The sequence below is a fragment of the Trichomonas vaginalis genome, chromosome IV, assembly GCF_026262505.1.
Source record: "Trichomonas vaginalis G3 chromosome IV, whole genome shotgun sequence".
In the NCBI taxonomy this organism is placed as follows: Eukaryota; Parabasalia; order Trichomonadida; family Trichomonadidae; genus Trichomonas; species Trichomonas vaginalis.
The window spans coordinates 26,233,307-26,256,564 of NC_067206.1; the positions used below are offsets into that span (position 1 = coordinate 26,233,307).

At 34.8% G+C, this 23,258-nt stretch overlaps 21 protein-coding genes and 2 pseudogenes across 23 annotated transcripts, besides 2 other annotated features; 21 read left to right on the forward strand and 2 right to left on the reverse strand.

The window, feature by feature from the left end:
• Positions 1–1,632: 1,632 nt before the first annotated feature.
• Positions 1,633–2,496, forward strand: TVAGG3_0171200 (SLEI family protein family; the record flags this gene model as incomplete). The annotated part of the gene is made up of 1 exon (XM_001299845.1): positions 1,633–2,496. One exon carries the CDS (start codon positions 1,633–1,635, stop codon positions 2,494–2,496), a length of 864 nt encoding a protein of 287 aa, XP_001299846.1.
• Positions 2,497–2,541: 45 nt separating this feature from the next.
• On the forward strand, positions 2,542–2,835 carry TVAGG3_0171210 (SLEI family protein family; the record flags this gene model as incomplete). Its single annotated transcript, XM_001299844.1, has 1 exon — positions 2,542–2,835. The coding sequence occupies one exon, from the start codon at positions 2,542–2,544 to the stop codon at positions 2,833–2,835; it is 294 nt and encodes a 97-aa protein (XP_001299845.1).
• A 69-nt stretch (positions 2,836–2,904) lies between these two features.
• On the forward strand, positions 2,905–3,405 carry TVAGG3_0171220 (SLEI family protein family; the record flags this gene model as incomplete). Its single annotated transcript, XM_001299843.1, has 1 exon — positions 2,905–3,405. One exon carries the CDS (start codon positions 2,905–2,907, stop codon positions 3,403–3,405), a length of 501 nt encoding a protein of 166 aa, XP_001299844.1.
• Positions 3,406–3,474: 69 nt separating this feature from the next.
• On the forward strand, positions 3,475–3,825 carry TVAGG3_0171230 (SLEI family protein family; the record flags this gene model as incomplete). Its single annotated transcript, XM_001299842.1, has 1 exon — positions 3,475–3,825. The coding sequence occupies one exon, from the start codon at positions 3,475–3,477 to the stop codon at positions 3,823–3,825; it is 351 nt and encodes a 116-aa protein (XP_001299843.1).
• Positions 3,826–4,107: 282 nt separating this feature from the next.
• Positions 4,108–4,269, forward strand: TVAGG3_0171240 (SLEI family protein family; the record flags this gene model as incomplete). The annotated part of the gene is made up of 1 exon (XM_001299841.1): positions 4,108–4,269. One exon carries the CDS (start codon positions 4,108–4,110, stop codon positions 4,267–4,269), a length of 162 nt encoding a protein of 53 aa, XP_001299842.1.
• Positions 4,270–4,359: 90 nt separating this feature from the next.
• On the forward strand, positions 4,360–4,776 carry TVAGG3_0171250 (SLEI family protein family; the record flags this gene model as incomplete). Its single annotated transcript, XM_001299840.2, has 1 exon — positions 4,360–4,776. One exon carries the CDS (start codon positions 4,360–4,362, stop codon positions 4,774–4,776), a length of 417 nt encoding a protein of 138 aa, XP_001299841.2.
• A 277-nt stretch (positions 4,777–5,053) lies between these two features.
• Positions 5,054–5,344, forward strand: TVAGG3_0171260 (phosphoryn-related-related family; the record flags this gene model as incomplete). Its single annotated transcript, XM_051225323.1, has 1 exon — positions 5,054–5,344. One exon carries the CDS (start codon positions 5,054–5,056, stop codon positions 5,342–5,344), a length of 291 nt encoding a protein of 96 aa, XP_051110309.1.
• Positions 5,345–5,538: 194 nt separating this feature from the next.
• TVAGG3_0171270 (SLEI family protein family) lies at positions 5,539–5,727 on the forward strand (the record flags this gene model as incomplete). Its single annotated transcript, XM_051225324.1, has 1 exon — positions 5,539–5,727. A coding segment is annotated over one exon (189 nt), but the record flags the coding sequence as incomplete, so codon positions are not given.
• A 528-nt stretch (positions 5,728–6,255) lies between these two features.
• On the forward strand, positions 6,256–6,792 carry TVAGG3_0171280 (annotated as a pseudogene). Its single transcript has one exon. A coding segment is annotated over exon 1 (537 nt).
• Positions 6,793–6,901: 109 nt separating this feature from the next.
• On the forward strand, positions 6,902–7,105 carry TVAGG3_0171290 (SLEI family protein family; the record flags this gene model as incomplete). Its single annotated transcript, XM_051225325.1, has 1 exon — positions 6,902–7,105. One exon carries the CDS (start codon positions 6,902–6,904, stop codon positions 7,103–7,105), a length of 204 nt encoding a protein of 67 aa, XP_051110311.1.
• A 27-nt stretch (positions 7,106–7,132) lies between these two features.
• Positions 7,133–7,378, forward strand: TVAGG3_0171300 (SLEI family protein family; the record flags this gene model as incomplete). The annotated part of the gene is made up of 1 exon (XM_051225326.1): positions 7,133–7,378. The coding sequence occupies one exon, from the start codon at positions 7,133–7,135 to the stop codon at positions 7,376–7,378; it is 246 nt and encodes an 81-aa protein (XP_051110312.1).
• A 27-nt stretch (positions 7,379–7,405) lies between these two features.
• Positions 7,406–7,672, forward strand: TVAGG3_0171310 (uncharacterized protein; the record flags this gene model as incomplete). The annotated part of the gene is made up of 1 exon (XM_051225327.1): positions 7,406–7,672. One exon carries the CDS (start codon positions 7,406–7,408, stop codon positions 7,670–7,672), a length of 267 nt encoding a protein of 88 aa, XP_051110313.1.
• A 6-nt stretch (positions 7,673–7,678) lies between these two features.
• On the forward strand, positions 7,679–7,861 carry TVAGG3_0171320 (SLEI family protein family; the record flags this gene model as incomplete). The annotated part of the gene is made up of 1 exon (XM_051225328.1): positions 7,679–7,861. The coding sequence occupies one exon, from the start codon at positions 7,679–7,681 to the stop codon at positions 7,859–7,861; it is 183 nt and encodes a 60-aa protein (XP_051110314.1).
• Positions 7,862–7,867: 6 nt separating this feature from the next.
• Positions 7,868–8,071, forward strand: TVAGG3_0171330 (SLEI family protein family; the record flags this gene model as incomplete). Its single annotated transcript, XM_051225329.1, has 1 exon — positions 7,868–8,071. A coding segment is annotated over one exon (204 nt), but the record flags the coding sequence as incomplete, so codon positions are not given.
• A 24-nt stretch (positions 8,072–8,095) lies between these two features.
• On the forward strand, positions 8,096–8,339 carry TVAGG3_0171340 (SLEI family protein family; the record flags this gene model as incomplete). Its single annotated transcript, XM_051225330.1, has 1 exon — positions 8,096–8,339. A coding segment is annotated over one exon (244 nt), but the record flags the coding sequence as incomplete, so codon positions are not given.
• Positions 8,340–9,291: 952 nt separating this feature from the next.
• On the forward strand, positions 9,292–9,495 carry TVAGG3_0171350 (SLEI family protein family; the record flags this gene model as incomplete). Its single annotated transcript, XM_051225331.1, has 1 exon — positions 9,292–9,495. One exon carries the CDS (start codon positions 9,292–9,294, stop codon positions 9,493–9,495), a length of 204 nt encoding a protein of 67 aa, XP_051110317.1.
• A 27-nt stretch (positions 9,496–9,522) lies between these two features.
• Positions 9,523–9,999, forward strand: TVAGG3_0171360 (SLEI family protein family; the record flags this gene model as incomplete). The annotated part of the gene is made up of 1 exon (XM_051225332.1): positions 9,523–9,999. One exon carries the CDS (start codon positions 9,523–9,525, stop codon positions 9,997–9,999), a length of 477 nt encoding a protein of 158 aa, XP_051110318.1.
• Positions 10,000–10,089: 90 nt separating this feature from the next.
• On the forward strand, positions 10,090–10,776 carry TVAGG3_0171370 (SLEI family protein family; the record flags this gene model as incomplete). Its single annotated transcript, XM_051225333.1, has 1 exon — positions 10,090–10,776. One exon carries the CDS (start codon positions 10,090–10,092, stop codon positions 10,774–10,776), a length of 687 nt encoding a protein of 228 aa, XP_051110319.1.
• A 48-nt stretch (positions 10,777–10,824) lies between these two features.
• On the forward strand, positions 10,825–11,070 carry TVAGG3_0171380 (SLEI family protein family; the record flags this gene model as incomplete). The annotated part of the gene is made up of 1 exon (XM_051225334.1): positions 10,825–11,070. One exon carries the CDS (start codon positions 10,825–10,827, stop codon positions 11,068–11,070), a length of 246 nt encoding a protein of 81 aa, XP_051110320.1.
• A 1,068-nt stretch (positions 11,071–12,138) lies between these two features.
• Positions 12,139–15,747: a mobile genetic element.
• On the forward strand, positions 13,139–14,332 carry TVAGG3_0171400 (annotated as a pseudogene). The gene has a single exon. A coding segment is annotated over exon 1 (1,194 nt).
• TVAGG3_0171410 (uncharacterized protein) lies at positions 15,282–15,449 on the forward strand (the record flags this gene model as incomplete). Its single annotated transcript, XM_051225335.1, has 1 exon — positions 15,282–15,449. One exon carries the CDS (start codon positions 15,282–15,284, stop codon positions 15,447–15,449), a length of 168 nt encoding a protein of 55 aa, XP_051110321.1.
• A 107-nt stretch (positions 15,748–15,854) lies between the features above and the next one.
• On the reverse strand, positions 15,855–16,127 carry TVAGG3_0171420 (uncharacterized protein; the record flags this gene model as incomplete). Its single annotated transcript, XM_051225336.1, has 1 exon — positions 15,855–16,127. The coding sequence occupies one exon, from the start codon at positions 16,125–16,127 to the stop codon at positions 15,855–15,857; it is 273 nt and encodes a 90-aa protein (XP_051110322.1).
• A 2,694-nt stretch (positions 16,128–18,821) lies between these two features.
• Positions 18,822–19,380, reverse strand: TVAGG3_0171430 (uncharacterized protein; the record flags this gene model as incomplete). The annotated part of the gene is made up of 1 exon (XM_051225337.1): positions 18,822–19,380. A coding segment is annotated over one exon (559 nt), but the record flags the coding sequence as incomplete, so codon positions are not given.
• A 2,626-nt stretch (positions 19,381–22,006) lies between these two features.
• Positions 22,007–22,582: a mobile genetic element.
• The last annotated feature ends 676 nt before the right edge of the window (positions 22,583–23,258 follow it).

Consider the following 23,258-nt stretch of genomic DNA (forward strand, 5'->3'; position numbering starts at 1 on the left):
TGGTTATGTAAAACGTCTAAAGTTTCTAAAGAGTCTCTCAAAGTCCAGTCTACTTGGTATTGAAAATCATATGTGTTATAGAACGGCGGGTCCACTATAAAGAAAACATTTTCCTTGTCTTTATATTTTTCATACAACTCTGTCCAATGACATCTCACAAACTCTATACCCTCAATATATTTTTCTATGTCCTCTTTGAAAACATTTGTATAGTTAAGATATAAAACTTTTGACATAAGTGTTTCAATGTCATGAACTCTTATAGCACCACTATATAATAGTCTAGCAGATATACTATCCCAGTCTATATATTCTGCTTTTTTCAAAACCTCTCTCACAATATTTTTCTTATCTAATGGTATACGTTCCATCTTACCTATAGGTATCTTTTCTTTTAACTCTTTCAATATATTGTTAGTGTCTGGAATATGTTTGAGACGGTCCATATAGTTGTCGAAGTCATTGCATATAATCTTTGAGTCTGGGAATATTGTATGGCACAAATGGGATATATAGAAACTTCCACCGAACAAATCTACAAATGTTAGACCATTCGGTAGTTTCTTAAGTTCTCTCAATATAATATCTTTACATCTACTCTTATTTCCAAAGAACGGTAACGGTGGTTTTGTAAAATTCATTTATATATAATAATAAAAATGTTTTTACCCGAAAAGTGACAGAAAAGTGACAAATCATGAAACATATATAATTTGTGAAAAGTGACACATTATATAATGTTTTCGACCCAGAAGACTAACAATTTTCCGAATAAAAACTTCATTTATACTAAACATCTTCGGGGCTAGAGGGCGCAACGCGCCTGGAAGCCCCACTACCTTTTTTTTTTCTAAGGCTTTTGGAAAATTTACAAAATAAATTTAATATTTTGTAAATGTTATCGGTTCTTACGCTTTTGGAAGGAGGGATGGTATTTTTGGAGCATTTATATCACATTGGTACTAAGGCTTTTGGAAAATTTACAAAATAAATTTAATATTTTGTAAATGTTATCGGTTCTTACGCTTTTGGAAGGAGGGATGGTATTTTTGGAGCATTTATATCACATTGGTACTAAGGCTTTTGGAAAATTTACAAAATAAATTTAATATTTTGTAAATGTTATCGGTTCTTACGCTTTTGGAAGGAGGGATGGTATTTTTGGAGCATTTATATCACATTGGTACTAAGGCTTTTGGAAAATTTACAAAATAAATTTAATATTTTGTAAATGTTATCGGTTCTTACGCTTTTGGAAGGAGGGATGGTATTTTTGGAGCATTTATATCACATTGGTACTAAGGCTTTTGGAAAATTTACAAAATAAATTTAATATTTTGTAAATGTTATCGGTTCTTACGCTTTTGGAAGGAGGGATGGTATTTTTGGAGCATTTATATCACATTGGTACTAAGGCTTTTGGAAAATTTACAAAATAAATTTAATATTTTGTAAATGTTATCGGTTCTTACGCTTTTGGAAGGAGGGATGGTATTTTTGGAGCATTTATATCACATTGGTACTAAGGCTTTTGGAAAATTTACAAAATAAATTTAATATTTTGTAAATGTTATCGGTTCTTACGCTTCCTCTCTTCATCAAGATGCTTCCTCACTCCATCATGCATCCATCATGCAGCTTCCTCTCTTCATCAAGATGCTTCCTCTCCTGATCAAGATGCTTCCTCTCTTCATCAAGATGCTTCCTCTCTTCATCAAGATGCTTCCTCTCTTCAACAAAGTGATTCCTCTCTTGATCAAGGTGCTTCCTGTCTTCATCAAGATGCTTCTTCTCTTCAACAATGTACTTCCTCTCTTGATCAAGATGCTTCCTCACTCCATCATGCAGCTTCCTCTCTTGATCAAGATGCTTCCTGTCTTGATCAAGATGCTTCCTCTCTTGATCAAGGTGCTTCCTCTCTTCATCAAGATGCTTCCTCTCTTCATCAAGATGCTTCCTCTCTTCAACAATGTACTTCCTCTCTTGATCAAGATGCTTCCTCACTCCATCATGCAGCTTCCTCTCTTGATCAAGATGCTTCCTCTCTTCTTCAAAGTACTTCCTCTCTTGATCAAGATGCTTCCTCACTCCATCATGCAGCTTCCTCTCTTGATCAAGATGCTTCCTCTCTTCTTCAAAGTACTTCCTCTCTTGATCAAGGTGCTTCCTCTCTTCATCAAGATGCTTCCTCTCTTCAACAATGTACTTCCTCTCTTGCTCAAGATGCAGCTTCCTCTCTTCAACAAAGTGCTTCCTCTCTTCATCAAGGTGCTTCCTCTCTTCATCAAGATGCTTCCTCTCTTCAATAAAGTGATTCCTCTCTTCATCAAGGTGCTTCCTCTCTTCATCAAGATGCTTCCTCTCTTCAACAATGTACTTCCTCTCTTGATCAAGGTGCTTCCTCACTACATCAAGATGCTTCCTCTCTTCAACAATGTACTTCCTCTCTTGCTCAAGATGCAGCTTCCTCTCTTCAACAAAGTGCTTCCTCTCTAAATCAAAGTGCTTCCTCTCTTCAACAAAGTGCTTCCTCTCTTCATCATGCAGCTTCCTCACTACATCATGCAGCTTCCTCTCTTCAACAAAGTGATTCCTCTCTTCTTCAAAGTACTTCCTCTCTTGATCAAGATGCTTCCTCTCTTCATCAAGATGCTTCCTCTCTTCAACAATGTACTTCCTCTCTTGCTCAAGATGCAGCTTCCTCTCTTCAACAAAGTGCTTCCTCTCTTCATCAAGGTGCTTCCTCTCTTCATCAAGATGCTTCCTCTCTTCAACAATGTACTTCCTCTCTTGATCAAGATGCTTCCTCACTCCATCATGCAGCTTCCTCTCTAGATCAAAGTGCTTCCTCTCTTCAACAAAGTGCTTCCTCTCTTGATCAAGGTGCTTCCTCTCTTCATCAATATGCTTCCTCTCTTGATCAAGATGCTTCCTCTCTTGATCAAGGTGCTTCCTCTCTTCATCAAGATGCTTCCTCTCTTCAATAAAGTGATTCCTCTCTTCATCAAGGTGCTTCCTCTCTTCATCAATATGCTTCCTCTCTTCTTCAAAGTACTTCCTCTCTTGATCAAGGTGCTTCCTCTCTTCATCAAGATGCTTCCTCTCTTCAACAATGTACTTCCTCTCTTGCTCAAGATGCAGCTTCCTCTCTTCAACAAAGTGCTTCCTCTCTTCATCAAGGTGCTTCCTCTCTTCATCAAGATGCTTCCTCTCTTCAACAATGTACTTCCTCTCTTGATCAAGATGCTTCCTCTCTTCATCAAGATGCTTCCTCTCTTCTTCAAAGTACTTCCTCTCTTGATCAAGATGCTTCCTCTCTTCATCAAGGTGCTTCCTCTCTTCATCAAAGTACTTCCTCTCTTGATCAAGATGCTTCCTCTCTTCATCATGCAGCTTCCTCTCTAAATCAAAGTGCTTCCTCTCTTCAATAAAGTGATTCCTCTCTTCATCAAGGTGCTTCCTCTCTTCATCAAGATGCTTCCTCTCTTCATCAAGATGCTTCCTCTCTTCTTCAAAGTACTTCCTCTCTTCATCAAGGTGCTTCCTGTCTTCATCAAGATGCTTCCTCTCTTCAACAATGTACTTCCTCTCTTGATCAAGATGCTTCCTCACTCCATCATACAGCTTCCTCTCTTGATCAAGATGCTTCCTGTCTTGATCAAGATGCTTCCTCTCTTGATCAAGATGCTTCCTCTCTTGATCAAAGTACTTCCTCTCTTCATCAAGATGCTTCCTCTCTTCAACAAAGTGATTCCTCTCTTCATCAAGGTGCTTCCTCTCTTCAACAAAGTGCTTCCTCTCTTCATCATGCAGCTTCCTCTCTAAATCAAAGTGCTTCCTCTCTTCATCAAGATGCTTCCTCTCTAAATCAAGGTGCTTCCTCTCTTCATCAAGATGCTTCCTCTCTTCAATAAAGTGATTCCTCTCTTCATCAAAATGCTTCCTCTCTTGCTCAAGATGCAGCTTCCTCTCTTCAACAATGTACTTCCTCTCTTCAACAAAGTGCTTCCTCTCTTCATCATGCAGCTTCCTCTCTAGATCAAAGTGCTTCCTCTCTTCAACAAAGTGATTCCTCTCTTCTTCAAAGTACTTCCTCTCTTGATCAAGATGCTTCCTCTCTTCATCAAGATGCTTCCTCTCTTCATCAAGATGCTTCCTCTCTTCAACAATGTACTTCCTCTCTTCATCAAGATGCTTCCTCTCTTCAACAATGTACTTCCTCTCTTCAACAAAGTGCTTCCTCTCTTCATCATGCAGCTTCCTCTCTAAATCAAAGTGCTTCCTCTCTTCAACAAAGTGATTCCTCTCTTCAACAAAGTGCTTCCTCTCTTCAACAAAGTGCTTCCTCTCTTCATCAAGATGCTTCCTCTCTTCATCAAGATGCTTCCTCTCTTCATCAAGGTGCTTCCTCTCTTCATCAAGATGCTTCCTCTCTTCAATAAAGTGATTCCTCTCTTCATCAAAATGCTTCCTCTCTTGCTCAAGATGCAGCTTCCTCTCTTCAACAAAGTGCTTCCTCTCTTCATCAAGATGCTTCCTCTCTTCTTCAAAGTACTTCCTCTCTTCTTCAAAGTACTTCCTCTCTTGATCAAGATGCTTCCTCACTCCATCATGCAGCTTCCTCTCTTGATCAAGATGCTTCCTGTCTTGATCAAGGTGCTTCCTCTCTTCATCAAGATGCTTCCTCTCTTCGACAAAGTGATTCCTCTCTTCATCAAGGTGCTTCCTCTCTTCAACAAAGTGCTTCCTCTCTTCATCATGCAGCTTCCTCTCTAAATCAAAGTGCTTCCTCTCTTCAACAAAGTGATTCCTCTCTTCAACAAAGTACTTCCTCTCTTGATCAAGATGCTTCCTCTCTTCATCAAGGTGCTTCCTCTCTTCATCAAAGTACTTCCTCTCTTGATCAAGATGCTTCCTCTCTTCATCATGCAGCTTCCTCTCTAAATCAAAGTGCTTCCTCTCTTCATCATGCAGCTTCCTCTCTAAATCAAAGTGCTTCCTCTCTTCAACAAAGTGCTTCCTCTCTTCATCAAGATGCTTCCTCTCTTCAACAATGTACTTCCTCTCTTCATCAAGATGCTTCCTCTCTTCAACAATGTACTTCCTCTCTTCAACAAAGTGCTTCCTCTCTTCATCATGCAGCTTCCTCTCTAAATCAAAGTGCTTCCTCTCTTCAACAAAGTGCTTCCTCTCTTCAACAAAGTGCTTCCTCTCTTCATCAAGATGCTTCCTCTCTTCATCAAGATGCTTCCTCTCTTCTTCAAAGTACTTCCTCTCTTCATCAAGATGCTTCCTCTCTAAATCAATATGCTTCCTCTCTTCAACAATGTACTTCCTCTCTTGATCAAGATGCTTCCTCTCTTCATCAAGATGCTTCCTCTCTTCTTCAAAGTACTTCCTCTCTTGATCAAGATGCTTCCTCTCTTCATCAAGGTGCTTCCTCTCTTCATCAAAGTACTTCCTCTCTTGATCAAGATGCTTCCTCTCTTCATCATGCAGCTTCCTCTCTAAATCAAAGTGCTTCCTCTCTTCAACAAAATGATTCCTCTCTTCAACAAAGTGCTTCCTCTCTTGATCAAGATGCTTCCTCTCTTCATCAAGATGCTTCCTCTCTTCTTCAAAGTACTTCCTCTCTTGATCAAGGTGCTTCCTCTCTTCATCAAGATGCTTCCTCTCTTCATCAAGATGCTTCCTCTCTTCATCAAGGTGCTTCCTCTCTTCATCAAAGTACTTCCTCTCTTGATCAAGATGCTTCCTCTCTTCATCATGCAGCTTCCTCTCTAAATCAAAGTGCTTCCTCTCTTCAACAAATGATTCCTCTCTTCATCAAAGTGCTTCCTCTCTTGATCAAGATGCTTCCTCTCTTCATCAAGATGCTTCCTCTCTTCTTCAAAGTACTTCCTCTCTTGATCAAGATGCTTCCTCTCTTCATCAAGATGCTTCCTCTCTTCAACAATGTACTTCCTCTCTTGATCAAGATGCTTCCTCTCTTCATCAAGATGCTTCCTCTCTAAATCAATATGCTTCCTCTCTTCAACAATGTACTTCCTCTCTTCATCATGCAGCTTCCTCTCTAAATCAAAGTGCTTCCTCTCTTCAACAAAGTGCTTCCTCTCTTCAACAAAGTGCTTCCTCTCTTCATCAAGATGCTTCCTCTCTTCAACAATGTACTTCCTCTCTTCATCAAGATGCTTCCTCTCTTCAACAATGTACTTCCTCTCTTCAACAAAGTGCTTCCTCTCTTCATCATGCAGCTTCCTCTCTAAATCAAAGTGCTTCCTCTCTTCAACAAAGTGATTCCTCTCTTCAACAAAGTGCTTCCTCTCTTCTTCAAAGTACTTCCTCTCTTGATCAAGGTGCTTCCTCTCTTCATCAAGATGCTTCCTCTCTTCAACAATGTACTTCCTCTCTTCAACAAAGTGCTTCCTCTCTTCATCATGCAGCTTCCTCTCTAAATCAAAGTGCTTCCTCTCTTCAACAAATGATTCCTCTCTTCAACAAAGTGCTTCCTCTCTTCTTCAAAGTACTTCCTCTCTTGATCAAGGTGCTTCCTCTCTTCATCAAGATGCTTCCTCTCTTCAACAATGTACTTCCTCTCTTGATCAAGATGCTTCCTCACTCCATCATGCAGCTTCCTCTCTTGATCAAGATGCTTCCTCTCTTCATCAAGATGCTTCCTCTCTTCAACAATGTACTTCCTCTCTTCATCAAGATGCTTCCTCTCTTCAACAATGTACTTCCTCTCTAAATCAAAGTGCTTCCTCTCTTCAACAAAGTGCTTCCTCTCTTCAACAAAGTGCTTCCTCTCTTCATCATGCAGCTTCCTCTCTTCATCAAGATGCTTCCTCTCTTCTTCAAAGTACTTCCTCTCTTCATCAAGATGCTTCCTCTCTAAATCAATATGCTTCCTCTCTTCAACAATGTACTTCCTCTCTTGATCAAGATGCTTCCTCTCTTCATCAAGATGCTTCCTCTCTTCTTCAAAGTACTTCCTCTCTTGATCAAGATGCTTCCTCTCTTCATCAAGGTGCTTCCTCTCTTCATCAAAGTACTTCCTCTCTTGATCAAGATGCTTCCTCTCTTCATCATGCAGCTTCCTCTCTAAATCAAAGTGCTTCCTCTCTTCAACAAAATGATTCCTCTCTTCAACAAAGTGCTTCCTCTCTTGATCAAGATGCTTCCTCTCTTCATCAAGATGCTTCCTCTCTTCTTCAAAGTACTTCCTCTCTTGATCAAGGTGCTTCCTCTCTTCATCAAGATGCTTCCTCTCTTCATCAAGATGCTTCCTCTCTTCATCAAGGTGCTTCCTCTCTTCATCAAAGTACTTCCTCTCTTGATCAAGATGCTTCCTCTCTTCATCATGCAGCTTCCTCTCTAAATCAAAGTGCTTCCTCTCTTCAACAAAATGATTCCTCTCTTCAACAAAGTGCTTCCTCTCTTGATCAAGATGCTTCCTCTCTTCATCAAGATGCTTCCTCTCTTCTTCAAAGTACTTCCTCTCTTGATCAAGATGCTTCCTCTCTTCATCAAGATGCTTCCTCTCTTCTTCAAAGTACTTCCTCTCTTGATCAAGATGCTTCCTCTCTTCATCATGCAGCTTCCTCTCTTCATCAAGATGCTTCCTCTCTTCTTCAAAGTACTTCCTCTCTTCATCAAGATGCTTCCTCTCTAAATCAATATGCTTCCTCTCTTCAACAATGTACTTCCTCTCTTGATCAAGATGCTTCCTCTCTTCATCAAGATGCTTCCTCTCTTCTTCAAAGTACTTCCTCTCTTGATCAAGATGCTTCCTCTCTTCATCAAGATGCTTCCTCTCTTCTTCAAAGTACTTCCTCTCTTCATCAAGATGCTTCCTCTCTAAATCAATATGCTTCCTCTCTTCAACAATGTACTTCCTCTCTTGATCAAGATGCTTCCTCTCTTCATCAAGATGCTTCCTCTCTTCTTCAAAGTACTTCCTCTCTTGATCAAGATGCTTCCTCTCTTCATCAAGGTGCCTCCTCTCTTCATCAAAGTACTTCCTCTCTTGATCAAGATGCTTCCTCTCTTCATCATGCAGCTTCCTCTCTATCAAAGTGCTTCCTCTCTTCAACAAATGATTCCTCTCTTCAACAAAGTGCTTCCTCTCTTGATCAAGATGCTTCCTCTCTTCATCAAGATGCTTCCTCTCTTCTTCAAAGTACTTCCTCTCTTGATCAAGGTGCTTCCTCTCTTCATCAATATGCTTCCTCTCTTCAACAATGTACTTCCTCTCTTCATCAAGGTGCTTCCTCTCTTCATCAAAGTACTTCCTCTCTTGATCAAGATGCTTCCTCTCTTCATCATAGCTTCCTCTCTATCAAAGTGCTTCCTCTCTTCAACAAATGCTTCCTCTCTTCATCAAAGTGCTTCCTCTCTTGATCAAGATGCTTCCTCTCTTCATCAAGATGCTTCCTCTCTTCTTCAAAGTACTTCCTCTCTTCATCAAGATGCTTCCTCTCTTCATCAAGATGCTTCCTCTCTTCTTCAAAGTACTTCCTCTCTTGATCAAGATGCTTCCTCTCTTCATCAAGATGCTTCCTCTCTTCATCAAGATGCTTCCTCTCTTCAAAAGTACTTCCTCTCTTCATCAAGAGCTTCCTCTCTTCAAAGTGCTTCCTCTCTTCATCAAAGTGCTTCCTCTCTTCAACAAAGTGCTTCCTCTCTTCATCAAGATGCTTCCTCTCTTCAACAATGTACTTCCTCTCTTTCAAGATGCTTCCTCTCTTCAACAATGTACTTCCTCTCTTCAACAAAGTGCTTCCTCTCTTCATCATCAGCTTCCTCTCTATCAAGATGCTTCCTCTCTTCAACAAAGTGCTTCCTCTCTTCAACAAGTGCTTCCTCTCTTCTTCAAAGTACTTCCTCTCTTGATCAAGGTGCTTCCTCTCTTCATCAAGATGCTTCCTCTCTTCAACAATGTACTTCCTCTCTTGATCAAGATGCTTCCTCTCTTCATCAAGCAGCTTCCTCTCTTGATCAAGATGCTTCCTCTCTTCATCAAGATGCTTCCTCTCTTCAACAATGTACTTCCTCTCTTCATCAAGATGCTTCCTCTCTTCAACAATGTACTTCCTCTCTTCAAAAAGTGCTTCCTCTCTTCATCAAGCAGCTTCCTCTCTTCTCATCAAAGTGCTTCCTCTCTTCAACAAAGTGCTTCCTCTCTTCTCAAAGTGCTTCCTCTCTTCATCAAGATGCTTCCTCTTCTCAAGATGCTTCCTCTCTTCTCAAAGTACTTCCTCTCTTCATCAAGATGCTTCCTCTCTTCATCAAATGCTTCCTCTCTTCAACAATGTACTTCCTCTCTTGATCAAGATGCTTCCTCTCTTCATCAAGATGCTTCCTCTCTTCTTCAAAGTACTTCCTCTCTTGATCAAGATGCTTCCTCTCTTCATCAAGGTGCTTCCTCTCTTCATCAAAGTACTTCCTCTCTTGATCAAGATGCTTCCTCTCTTCATCATGCAGCTTCCTCTCTAAATCAAAGTGCTTCCTCTCTTCAACAAAATGATTCCTCTCTTCAACAAAGTGCTTCCTCTCTTGATCAAGATGCTTCCTCTCTTCATCAAGATGCTTCCTCTCTTCTTCAAAGTACTTCCTCTCTTGATCAAGGTGCTTCCTGTCTTCATCAAGATGCTTCCTCTCTTCAACAATGTACTTCCTCTCTTGATCAAGATGCTTCCTCTCTTCATCAAGATGCTTCCTCTCTTCTTCAAAGTACTTCCTCTCTTGATCAAGGTGCTTCCTCTCTTCATCAAGATGCTTCCTCTCTTCAACAATGTACTTCCTCTCTTGATCAAGATGCTTCCTCACTCCATCATGCAGCTTCCTCTCTTGATCAAGATGCTTCCTCTCTTCATCAAGATGCTTCCTCTCTTCAACAATGTACTTCCTCTCTTCATCAAGATGCTTCCTCTCTTCAACAATGTACTTCCTCTCTTCAACAAAGTGCTTCCTCTCTTCATCATGCAGCTTCCTCTCTAAATCAAAGTGCTTCCTCTCTTCAACAAAGTGATTCCTCTCTTCAACAAAGTGCTTCCTCTCTTCAACAAAGTGCTTCCTCTCTTCATCAAGATGCTTCCTCTCTTCTTCAAAGTACTTCCTCTCTTGATCAAGGTGCTTCCTGTCTTCATCAAGATGCTTCTTCTCTTCAACAATGTACTTCCTCTCTTGATCAAGATGCTTCCTCTCTTCATCAAGATGCTTCCTCTCTTCTTCAAAGTACTTCCTCTCTTGATCAAGGTGCTTCCTCTCTTCTTCAAAGTACTTCCTCTCTTGATCAAGGTGCTTCCTGTCTTCATCAAGATGCTTCCTCTCTTCAACAATGTACTTCCTCTCTTGATCAAGATGCTTCCTCTCTTCATCAAGATGCTTCCTCTCTTCTTCAAAGTACTTCCTCTCTTGATCAAGGTGCTTCCTCTCTTCATCAAGATGCTTCCTCTCTTCAACAATGTACTTCCTCTCTTGATCAAGATGCTTCCTCACTCCATCATGCAGCTTCCTCTCTTCTTCAAAGTACTTCCTCTCTTGATCAAGGTGCTTCCTCTCTTCTTCAAAGTACTTCCTCTCTTGATCAAGGTGCTTCCTGTCTTCATCAAGATGCTTCTTCTCTTCAACAATGTACTTCCTCTCTTGATCAAGATGCTTCCTCTCTTGATCAAGATGCTTCCTCTCTTCATCAAGGTGCTTCCTCTCTTCATCAAAGTACTTCCTCTCTTGATCAAGATGCTTCCTCTCTTCATCATGCAGCTTCCTCTCTAAATCAAAGTGCTTCCTCTCTTGATCAAGGTGCTTCCTGTCTTCATCAAGATGCTTCTTCTCTTCAACAATGTACTTCCTCTCTTGATCAAGATGCTTCCTCTCTTCATCAAGATGCTTCCTCTCTTCTTCAAAGTACTTCCTCTCTTGATCAAGGTGCTTCCTCTCTTCTTCAAAGTACTTCCTCTCTTGATCAAGGTGCTTCCTGTCTTCATCAAGATGCTTCTTCTCTTCAACAATGTACTTCCTCTCTTCAACAATGTACTTCCTCTCTTCAGATTATATATCATTTATTAAAGATGACCTTGAAAAAACGTATGATATGTATATAAATAATGTGATAGCGAAATGGGATATTAACATGATTTTAAGTTATTTAAATGAATCATTTATCGTATGGTATGAAGAAAATTTTAAATCAAAACCCGATAAACTTTTTGAACTTGATGAAATAAATAACCTTATTAAATTCCCGCTGAAAATTAAATTTTGTACTCCTCATCTTCGTTCATTGTTGGGGATATTAAATTTTGAAAAAGATGTTGGGGATGTTTTGTATTCTGACACTGGTTCCAATTTCATTTTAATCAAATGTGATAAAGTTAATACCTCAATGAGATTTTCACATCAAACATTAGACCCTAACTCTACCCATCAATACAAAACATTTTATCCATCAACTTAAACACATTTTCTTTATCATATCCGTTTCAATTATCCGGGAATTCATTTATTCTTCATTCAAAAGATTTATCAAATATTAAATTTAGAATAACTGACCTATTTGATTGTGATTTAGAATTTATGAATGAAATATTATGGCAATTTCAAATAGAGAAAATAGCCGATGAGATAACGGATTAAGTATTTATTTTTAAATCATAATAAATGATTAAACAACAGCAACCACAACAACTTAAGGCGCAAAGCGCCCAGGTCCTTCAGACCATTACATACGCCATATATGCATATAATTCAAAGATGGCAGAACAAACGCAAAGGTTGAAATATGGAGATTTGGAGATAGTATTGAAAAATGAACATTTCGAATTCGTTTGCAAAGGTGGTGCAGTGATATCAAATATAAAAGAAATTTTATTTATGAATTCTAAAATTAAAGGTATAACGGATGATATAACATCAATTCCACCAGAAGAAACGAGATATTACGCATTAAATGCATTTCCTAAAGTTTTGAAGATTGGAAGATTTAATTTAAATGAGGAATTCATAGAAGGTTTCCTAAATGACATAATGAAGAAGGTGGATAAGGAATATGTGGATAGTGAGTTAAATAAGAAGGCAAATTTGGTTTATGTTGATGAAAAAGATAATGAAATTAAAGAAAAGGTTGAATGGTATCATGAATGGACATTTGAGACTTTTAAAGTTAAAGCTGATACAGGATGGGTTTCGGGATGTTTAGACCTTAAAGCAGATAAAACTTATGTTAACGATGAGTTAGAGAAGAAGGCGGACAAGGAATGGACATTTGAGACTTTTAAAGTTAAAGCTGATACAGAATGGGTTTCAGGATGTTTAGACCTTAAAGCAGATAAAAACTTATGTTGATGAAAATTATGCAAAGAAGTCGGAAGTAAATGATGTGATTACAAGCATGAAAAATGAAATACTTCAAACATTATATCCTGTTGGTTCTATTTATACGTCAATGAACTCAACAAATCCTTCAGAAGTTTTAGGTTTTGGTATGTGGAAGCAGATTGTAGATAAATTCTTATACTGTGCTAGATATTCAAAGCAAACAGGAGGTTCGAAGAAAATTAAAGAAGCAAACCTTCCACCGCACACTCATACAGGAACTACAAACTTTTCTGGCAACCATATCCACTCATTAAGAGACCACCCATTATACAACTCAGAATATGAAGCTGGCCATGATGTTTTATCTCCAGATTATAACCATGCAACAAAAAAGATTTTTCGACCAACTGAACCAGGAGGAAATCATTCACACACTTTCACAACAAATCCAACAGGCTTGGGTAAAGATTACATGCCACCATTTGTGACTGTATTCGCATGGTACCGAGTTCAATGAATGTGCTTGAGACTTGACCTTTGGGTCAAGGCTTACCGAATGAACTAAATATATTTTATGTCTGTAATTAATTAGGTAATGAACTGCGGAAATAAATGTTTACGTTAATGTTTTCAGGTTATTCAATAATTAATTATTTTTGAAGAACTGAGGGTGTCACTACGTCACCATGTGTCACTCGGTTAATTAACTTCTCTGAAAAAATGAGACAACATGACATTTTGACAACAGTCCTGGAAATTTGATGCAGTCCAAAAATAAAGTTGGTTTTAAAATTATTTTTATTTTTTTATTCCTATATAAATGACAGCAACAAACAACAACAGTAACTATATCGTTTCTGATGAAAAAGTTATTGATTCATTAGCTGAGGAATTAGTTGTGGCAGAAACTAAAACCCTCAACGAAAGAATTGGTGAAAACAAGATTGATTTACATAACTACCTCAAACACGATGGAGTAAGAGGAAGGAAAACTGGTATGGCTTTATTAGTAAATAAAATATCAAATTTAACGATTATAGATGTTGATATCAATAAATACGTACAATGTGATAATTAAAGAAACAGTTAGAAAAGATATTTTATCAAAACTTTCGGATAAAGATGTTATCGTTAAAACCGCTTCAGGAGGTCTTCACATTTATTGCAACACTAATTTCTTCTATGCAGTTTCGAACAGAATGATTAAATGTTATTCCTGCAATGATTATGATATCGATATCATGACTTCCACGAATGATTCAAAGCGTTCTTTAGTGGTTATGGCTGATTCAAGAGTTCGCAAGAATGCAACAGAACCAATCAATACATACTCATTCATTCGTGGAAGTTATGATTCAACATTAACTAGAACAGTGAATGATATATTAAATGATTTGAATATTAAGGTAAGAGTTGAACAGAAGAACGAAGAAATAAAGACTATCATGAATGAAAACAAAGATGTAAACATTGACGATAAACTTGCCCAGAGCATAGTTGATGGCATCAGTGATTTTGAAGTACATAATGACGGTGGAAACATGAATTTAGAAAAAGAAGTTACATTATTCACACTGTTTCAAGCAATTAATTCGTTACCTAATCATTTAATTAATGAAGCATACGATAACGTTTATAACTTCTGCAGCTTAACAGAAAATGCAAAAAGTAATTTTGAAAAAGCACGTAGTAGATATGCACATTTAATGACTTCTCCATTTGTTTTAGTGAAGATTCTAAAACTTTATCAAAAGGAATATTATGATGAATACGTTTTACCTTTATTACGTAAGCCAAAATAACATTTGATATAAAACTTGATGACTCGTTTTTGATAACAGATATTAGACGCAAGGCTGAAATCATCAGTATAAAACAGTTCTGAAGTAATTGAGGATTTATCACGTGTAATCCGTTTTGTAGATTGTGGAAACAAATACTTCATTCAGAAAGATTACAACATCCACGACAAAATGAATCAAATATCATTCGTTCTTCAATCAAACATGAAAGAGTCACTCAAAATGATTAAATTATTTAAAGAAGAAGGTAAAACCATAACAGCATGGGACGTACTATTAAATCAATTATCCTCATTAACCGTTAAGGGCGTTTGCTTTAAATCTGATTCCCCGGATGTTTTCTCAACGTTTCAGGGTTATAAATACAACATTCTTGAAAAGCCTGATTACTCAAAAATTGAGATGTTTATGGATTTCATTAAAGAAGCCATTTGTGATAATAACGATGAAGTGTATAAATACCTTCTCAGCTGGATTGCATCAATGATTCAACATCCTGGAATCAAGAATGAAACAGCAATTATTTTGAAAGGACTTCAGGGAACAGGTAAAAACAGATTCACGGACATTATTTCTGAACTTCTCGCCGGTTATTCATGCAAAAACATTACCGAAATAAGTGAGCTAACGGGTAATTTCAATTCAGTAGTTGAGAATAAAATGTTTCTTGTACTTAATGAACTCAAGAATGTTGGTGAAGATAGACTCGCAAACTTCAACGCTTTGAAATCAATTATTACGGATAATGAGATTAGAATTAATGAAAAGAATCAACCCAGAAGAACTGCTCAGAATGTTGCAAACTTCATTTTCGTAACTAATAACGTTTACCCTGTCAAAATTGAAGTTGGAGACAGAAGATACGTAGTTTTAAGGGTTAATGGTAAATTCAAGGGTCAATTTGATTACTTCAAGAATTTAATGAATTCATGCACAAAGGAATTTTATGATAATTTACTGACGTATTTTATGCAATATGACCTTTCATCATTTAATGTACGAATCATACCGATGACTGAAGCCAAACAAGATTTAATTGAATTATCAACAAATCCTTTAGATGTATGGATAAATACACATTATGATGAATTGTGTGCAGGTATGACGTGTAAAAATGCTCTATTCTGCAAACCATCAGACATGAAAGACAAAAACTTTCAAATGAGCATTAAGGATAAATGTGATAAGAAACAGAGAAGAATAGATGGTAAACAAACATGGTGTTATGTTTTGAAAGAAGAAATGAAAGGATTATATAAACAGGTTGAACCAAACGATAATGAGGATTCATTTACTGACGATGAAATACCTGTAAATGAAGCTTTATAAAGTATGATTGGAATTTATTTTTGCATTAATCCTGCTGTGTTGTCAAAATGTCATGTTGTCTCATTTTTTCAGAGAAGTTAATTAACCGAGTGACACATGGTGACGTAGTGACACCCTCAGTTCTTCAAAAATAATTCATAAGTGCCTTCCTCATTAATCCTGCTGTGTTGTCAAAATGTCATGTTGTCTCATTTTTTCAGAGAAGTTAATTAACCGAGTGACACATGGTGACGTAGTGACACCCTCAGTTCTTCAAAAATAATTAATTATTGAATAACCTGAAACCATTAACGATAAAATAACTGATAACAAAATTTTATTTTTATATAAATGGATACCCCACAAGCTCAAAATTTACCACGAAAACCGAGAAGAACCTAGAAGGGTTCGGGAAGAGGAATAAAATTAAATTTGGATTGGGTTTAAAAATTCATCTTTATTAAATTCATCTCTTCCAATCAATTTATTTATTCTATTAAATTCTTTTATTTTTGCTTCACTCAGTTTAAGGATTGAACGGTAAGTTTCTAATTTTTCGATTATTTCTTTCCTCTCTTTATCGTTTTCAGCCCCACCGCATTGCGGCTTCTTTTTGTAATAGCATATTTTTGATTTAATTCTATTTAGTTTCTTTTTATATTCATTGTCTGGACTCTTGACTGCTTTGTTGTCACTCATTTCTTACGAAATAAAAAAAAATTAAATATTATTTAAATATAATGGAGTAATAAAATAAATCGGAATTTCTATTAATTTATTGTCAACTTCAACTAATGCATTGCCGTTAATATATCTAACAAATTCAGCTATTGTGTCAAATCTTCGTCTTCTTTTTGTCATTGATTTATCAGTTTTTCCATAATCGAGATGAATCAAAACTTTAACCCCTTGTTTAAAATTCATGAGCCCCGAATTAATTTGTTCACGTTTAACATCATTCAACCTTTCCATTTGCTTTCTAATATATTCCCATTCTTTTGAAATATCATTTTTCATTTCCACTGGTTTCATGTTTATAGTTCTATGCCATGTATTATTGTAATAATATACTAACTGTTGTATGATGGAGTCATGATTTCCATCCCAGTATATCTGACCGTTAACCCCTAACGCATCTCTAAGAGTTCTCATTACCGCATCAACTATTTTATTATGAAACGTATATGGAGAGGATGAAAAGAAAAAATTAATTTGTGGGAAATAATGAGCCATAGCTGCCTGAAATCCTTTATCACCATCACCCTGATATTATCTACTCTTTCATGATCTAGTAAGTATTGTATAGCTCTTCTTGTTTCCTGTTCTGTTTTCCCTTTCACTGGAATGCAATATAAATATCTAGTGTTAATGTTAATGGCAAATAAATAAGTAACGTTTCCTTTTGAATATTCCAGATGATCGATTTCGTATGAATATGGATATGGTGCAAATGAAGGGCGACTAAATTTTTCCTTTAACGGTTGAATTTTCGGGTCAATTGGTTTATTTAATATCTTGAAATCCTTTTTAAAATCTTTTTGCTTCTTTAATGTTTGAAATGGATATAATAAAGTGAATGATGAAGGATTAACTGAAGGAGGCGGTACTGTCGTTGGAGGTTTTGGTGTTGCAAGTGGTTTAATTTTATCTGCTTTGATTTTGGATTTCATTCCCCCATCATTAATTCTGGATGTATTCTATTCATTTGTTTTAAATATGCTGTATATAAAGGTTTGATATACTTTCCCGCTTCGAGTTTATGTTGAAGGATGAATTCCAAAAGTTGATCTTCATTTAAAAGTCGGGCTGAATATGGTTTAACTAATGAATCATAAATTAAAGCTTGTGCTTCATTTATGGTCTGAAGGACCTGGGTGTTTTGCACCTTTTGTTTTTGTTCCTTTGGCTTTTGCGGCTCAGGATTATATAATTTATATAATTCATCAATATCTTCTTCTGTTAATACTTTATTTTTGAAATCTTTCAACTGTTTAAGTTGTTGTGATTTAGTTTTTCCCTTTGTATATTCATTATTTTTAATTTTGTCTTTAATTTTAGAAATTATTTTATCATGATATTTCAAAATTTCATTTTTATAATATGGATAATAATATTCCATATCATCACCCGTTATATTGTTATCATATTTTTGGAGATATGATTTTAATTCATAATAACTAAGAAAATTTTGATTAAGTACTAAATCATAAATTAAATTTTTTAAATCTACGCTATTCATTTATATAAAAATAAAATAAGTGTTTTAAGGGTGCCCGCCTCTTTGAATCATAGTATCAAAACCGTTATTTACATATTGAATCGCATCATTAACAGTTCCTTTTTTCTCTTCTGTGGCATTTCATTAAAAATAAAATTTTAAATTGTATTAAATAAATGGCATACAACATCCATTTTCACAACATACAGCCTTAGTGTGTGCTCCTGTTAATGCAGTCTTACCGATTGTTAAGCGAGTCATTGACCCGTTTTTAAGTTGTAAATTAATATTCTGACCATCAAATATCGCTTTATCATTTATTATATCCAAATAATTTTTAGGTGTTAATTGTTTATTTTGTCGTAAACTAACACCTTTCATTTTTTGTGCAATCTTTTTAAAATCACTTCCATCAATTGAACCGTTGAATGATGTATAACACTTAGGACATAAAGCAACCATGTTATCACCTTGTTTCTCAATTGCTAAACCCAATAACTTCTTCTCATGTGCTTTTTCATCACTTATATTCTTTAATTTAGGTTTAAATTTCTCATCAAAACAGAAGAAATCAAATGGTGCGAATTTGAAAATGTTTTTATCATAAAATTGTTTATCGGTTACAATTGCTTGAAATGCTTGAGTGTTAGGAAGATTTGGGTCGCCAGCGATTGCCCAATAAGATGAATCAGTATCACCTTCAATGAAATGAAAACGATTAACATTCATGCATTTATACATAAAATCATAAATGAAAACCAAATACCAGTATTTTGCGTTATCTAAAGTGAAGAATGCCTCTTGTAAACATGTATCACATCTATAAAATCTATCTTTAAGCATCACTTGATATGTATCCTCACCTATTTCTCTTATGTTTTTAAACTTATTTGACATACATGCAACGCGTGCCTTCTGTGCATTCATTATTTTAGTCTTTGCGTAATTTTGTGTATTCATTGCATCGTAACCATATGATCCATTAAGTGAAATCTTGCAAAATAAACTTTTTCCTTTATTTCCTTCTAATTCAGCCTTTTGTCTTTCGTTCATAAATTTGTTCGCAAATTCATTAAAACAAGTGTTTTTAGTAAATGTTAAAATTGATTGAATGTCATCAATGATAAAATGAAATCTGTCTATTAGATACCAAAGATAATAAGAAGAAAATGGTTGATATTGGTTGTGTGTTGATGCTAACTGAGTTAATTTCCTCTGTTTCTGGTCAACCGGTAGATTGTTTGATTTCATGTAATTATACATAAAACTGCCAATTGTTTTTTCATCTGTGATAATATCTAAGTTTCTTATTATCGGTAAAAAGTTTATGTAATCATTAATGTATTTTTCATCAATGTGACCCTTTACTTCAGCCACGAATAAAGTATTTTTCTTCTTAATTATTCCCAGTGCTTTTGCTTTCTTTGTTGCTGTATCACAAATGATAACACCATTCAATCTTCCCGGCATATACATTTTATGGTCAGTATATTGAATGAAATCATGAGGATTAGATGAAAATGATGAAGGATATAATGAATTAAAATCAACACCAACGAAATGAGTCATAATGTTGGTGGTGTCCTCATTTGATACAGTTTTAGTTTCTGGATTATATGCAAGTTTATTAATGTGCGTGATTCCTTTAAGATTTACTCTATGTTGAACATTTGATAAACCACCAGTAATTCCATTACGGAGAATGTGATAAGCTTCAACTGAATCTAAAGTCATTGGTAAATTATTTTTTAATGCGTAATTTCTTAAATTGATTCTTAAACGTTGAACATCTTCATCTTTATTTGATTTCACGACATTGCAATAACAACACATTAACTGACAATTTTCTTTGGTATGTGGTTTTTCATTATCGATTCTATCCAATGTTGGTTTATTTGCATATGTAAACGCTTTACCACACATTTTGCATTTAGATGAAAGGATTAAATCGTGATAGTATTGAAAATCATCCATTGAAACATTATTTTTAGTATCCCTTTCTGCTTTTTCATCTTGTTTCTTATATGATTCAATTTTATATTTCCAATACTTTTTCGTTAATTCAAAACTTGATTCTATCTCTTCCTCAGGATATTTTTCATTAGGATTAAAGTCTTTATATGCTAAAGCGTAACGAATCATTGAAGCATTCGATGATAAAGAAAGATTATGAAGCATATCAATTTTATAAACAAATGTTTCTTCAATAATTTTATCGATTGGGTCAATCATAATTTCAACATCTTTATTGCAATAATGAATAAAATATTCTAATCTATTCTTAAAATTTTTAGCATCATTGAGATATATTTGATAATCACTATCTGATATAGTTTCTTGAGTTAATGCTGAATAAAATGAATCTTGAGTGAATGGTTCCTCTTTATATAATTCTTCTTCGTAATTCTCCCATGTGATGAATTGATAAGGGAAAAAGGATTTAACACGTGATTTATTGTTTCCGAAATCTTGAGTGAATTGGTCTAATGTTCCACCCGCTATATAATTTCTGATGTCAATAAATCTCAATTCATATGGAACGTTTGTTTTCTTTACAATGATTTGCTTAAATTGTGAAGATGAACCCAGCATTGATTTTATTTTCAATTTTGCAGTGTTTAAATCACGAAGAATTAAATTTAAATCAAACTTTCCCGAATTAAAACCTATGATATTCACTTTATTAAATTCCTCATCTAGAAGTTCTTTAAATGCTTCCTTCTGTTTTTCATTTAATGTATGGACAAAGTCCCAGCCGTTTGCGACTTCAATAATTCATTGTATTGACTCATATTTGATTCAACAACTAATGAACAGGTTGAAAATAAAAACTCAATCCAATCAGAAATAAAAGAATCACTCGAAGTTAAGCAAAAATTCCTCGTATATGTTTTATCGTTTAATTTAACCGTTGATGATACCATGAATGGTTTTAAGTAAGCATTCAAAGTTGCACACTCAGAAAGTTGTAATTCTTCTTTAGTCTCTAATGTTTCAAAGTCAAAAGTAATATAATATCTTGTTGGTTTATAATATTTCTGCAAATTGTGAGCTAATAACCACTGATATATCTTCTGTTTCGTAATATGTGGTGCATATGGTTGCTGGGTATTTTGCAACTGAACGTCTTGAATTAATCTTCCATTATTTTCTTTACATTTCTCACAATGCTTTAAAAATCTTCTTTGGTTTTTCCTTTCTGGATCATCACGGATAGAATAAACTTCTTCTTTACAATATGGACAAACTTTATAGCCGTGAGTGCTTCAACATCTGTTATTCTGTCAGCGTGAAGTTTTCCACATGGATCTGTGTTAATAAAATATTTACTGTTTCAATTCTGGATCTATCATTATTGATTCCACTAATGGAAAGTCTACCTTATTTATGTCCACGTCTTCTGGTTGAGGATCACAATAATAGAAATCAATATTAACATTTAACATTCTCGCTAATCTCTCACTTTCTGATGAAATGTCAAACCCTTCATATGCATCTATTGCTTCATTTAAATAGCTTCTACGAGTTTTAGGATTAGCACCATCAGGAATGTTATAGAAGCGTTTAAATAACCTTCTACCTTCTGCTCTAATTTGATTATCATTCATTTTAGCTGTTCCGTTTTTGTTCATTTATGTAAGAATAAAAAATTAAAAAATAAATAAAAATAAAGTTTATTTTTTAAAGCCCATAAAATGAATTAAGAACACATAAATTTTTATCATCTGCGACGTGACGAATACATTTTAATTTACTCAAGAATGCGTACCCTGATACATTAAATCTAATTCCTGTCTTATTTAATTTCACAACTTTGAAAAGGAATGTATGAATAGCTATAAAATGATGAGAAGATGTTTTATGGGTTGCTTCCATTTTTTCTGAAATAAATGAATAAATATAATGCTTATAAGTTTTCATATCTTTTATATTCTTAATAACGAATGGTATAGACCTTTCCACTTCGTCTTCCTTCGGTGCTGTTCTTTCATATGAAACATTTTGGTATCTTCAATAATGAAACCACAATCACACAAAATTTTATAGGTTCCAATGGTTTCTTTTGATATTTTATCTAATAAATCAAAAACTTTATCAACACCTGTGCATTTATTTAAATAATAATTTGTGTAAATATCATGATCTTCTTTCTTAATCGTATTAGTTGCATATGTCACGTTTTTAAGAGCTTTTTTGAATTTTTCGGAATCTAAAGGTGGTGAAAGCAGGATACAGGGGTATTTTTCATTATCAATAAATTGTAACTTATGTTTACGTATAAATTTAGTACCTTCTTCTGAAAGTGTTTCGTCTATTTCACCATCTAATAAATTTTGTGTTGATTCTGAGACATAAGTTTTATATCTTTCTTCATGAGATTTCTGAACTTCTGATTCTGAAGCTGGGATATTCATTAAACCCTCTACTTCATTTTCATTATATTTTTCAACTTCTCTTAATTCCTTAATTTTTTCATCTATTTCATCTCTTATTTTTTCCAGTCTTTCAATTTCATCATATTCATCATCTTTAATCCGTTCTTCATAATATTCAGGGAAAACATCAGGTTCTTTAGGTTTTTCTTCTTCAGATGTGGGATATAAGAAATTTATAACATCATCTTTATTCATTTTTCCATCATAATCTAAATCATTTAATAACTCCGCGAATTTTTTACAATTTCTTAAATAATATTTATCAACTTCATAACACAACTCCTCTAATATATCCTTTATTTCCTCGTTTGTGAATCCCAATTTTTTAACATCGTTAGTTTTGACACTCATTTCTTACGAATTAAAAAAAATAAATTATTCAAAAATGTAAGACATTAATTTTTAAAGTTTATTTTTTATTCATGAAAATAATTATTTCTAATTTCTTTTACTCGTTTATGAGGTCTTTGATTATGACTCCATTATATTTATACCTCCTTTCATACCTGTTGTCAAAATGTCATGTTGTCTCATTTTTTCAGAGAAGTTAATTAACCGAGTGACACATGGTGACGTAGTGACACCTTCAGTTCTTCAAAAATAATTAATTAATCGCGGAATATCTGACATCATCTATATATAGCTTCTTTTATAAAAGATAAAATAAATTATTTTAAAATTAATGTGTTTATTTCATTATGTATGGGCTGAGTGTAAATGTCTTACAATTTTTTAAATCTTGATTTATTCAAAAACGTAAGAATAAAAACCGTAAGAATCATACATTTTTTACTTCATATGTTAAAAAAAATGATACAAAATCGCTCGATATTGCATGAATTCTTACGTTTACAAAAAAAGTCACACAACCCGTCATATCATACTACTTTGATTTTTTACATGAATGCTTTGGAATTTACTTGAAACACATCCTATTTTATATGAAAGTGCAGACATATTTCTATCTATATAGATTTAATGAGCTCGTAATATTCAACATTATCTTGGATATATCCTTTTTAAGAAAATCATCATCTGAACAATCCAAATTTTACATACTTGTCATTCAATGCTGTTATTGAATTTCATTTTGAATACTTGTTAGGAATTAGAAATATGAGTATCTCATCATGCGATTTCATATATAACAATCAGCATATTTCATACAATCAGTCA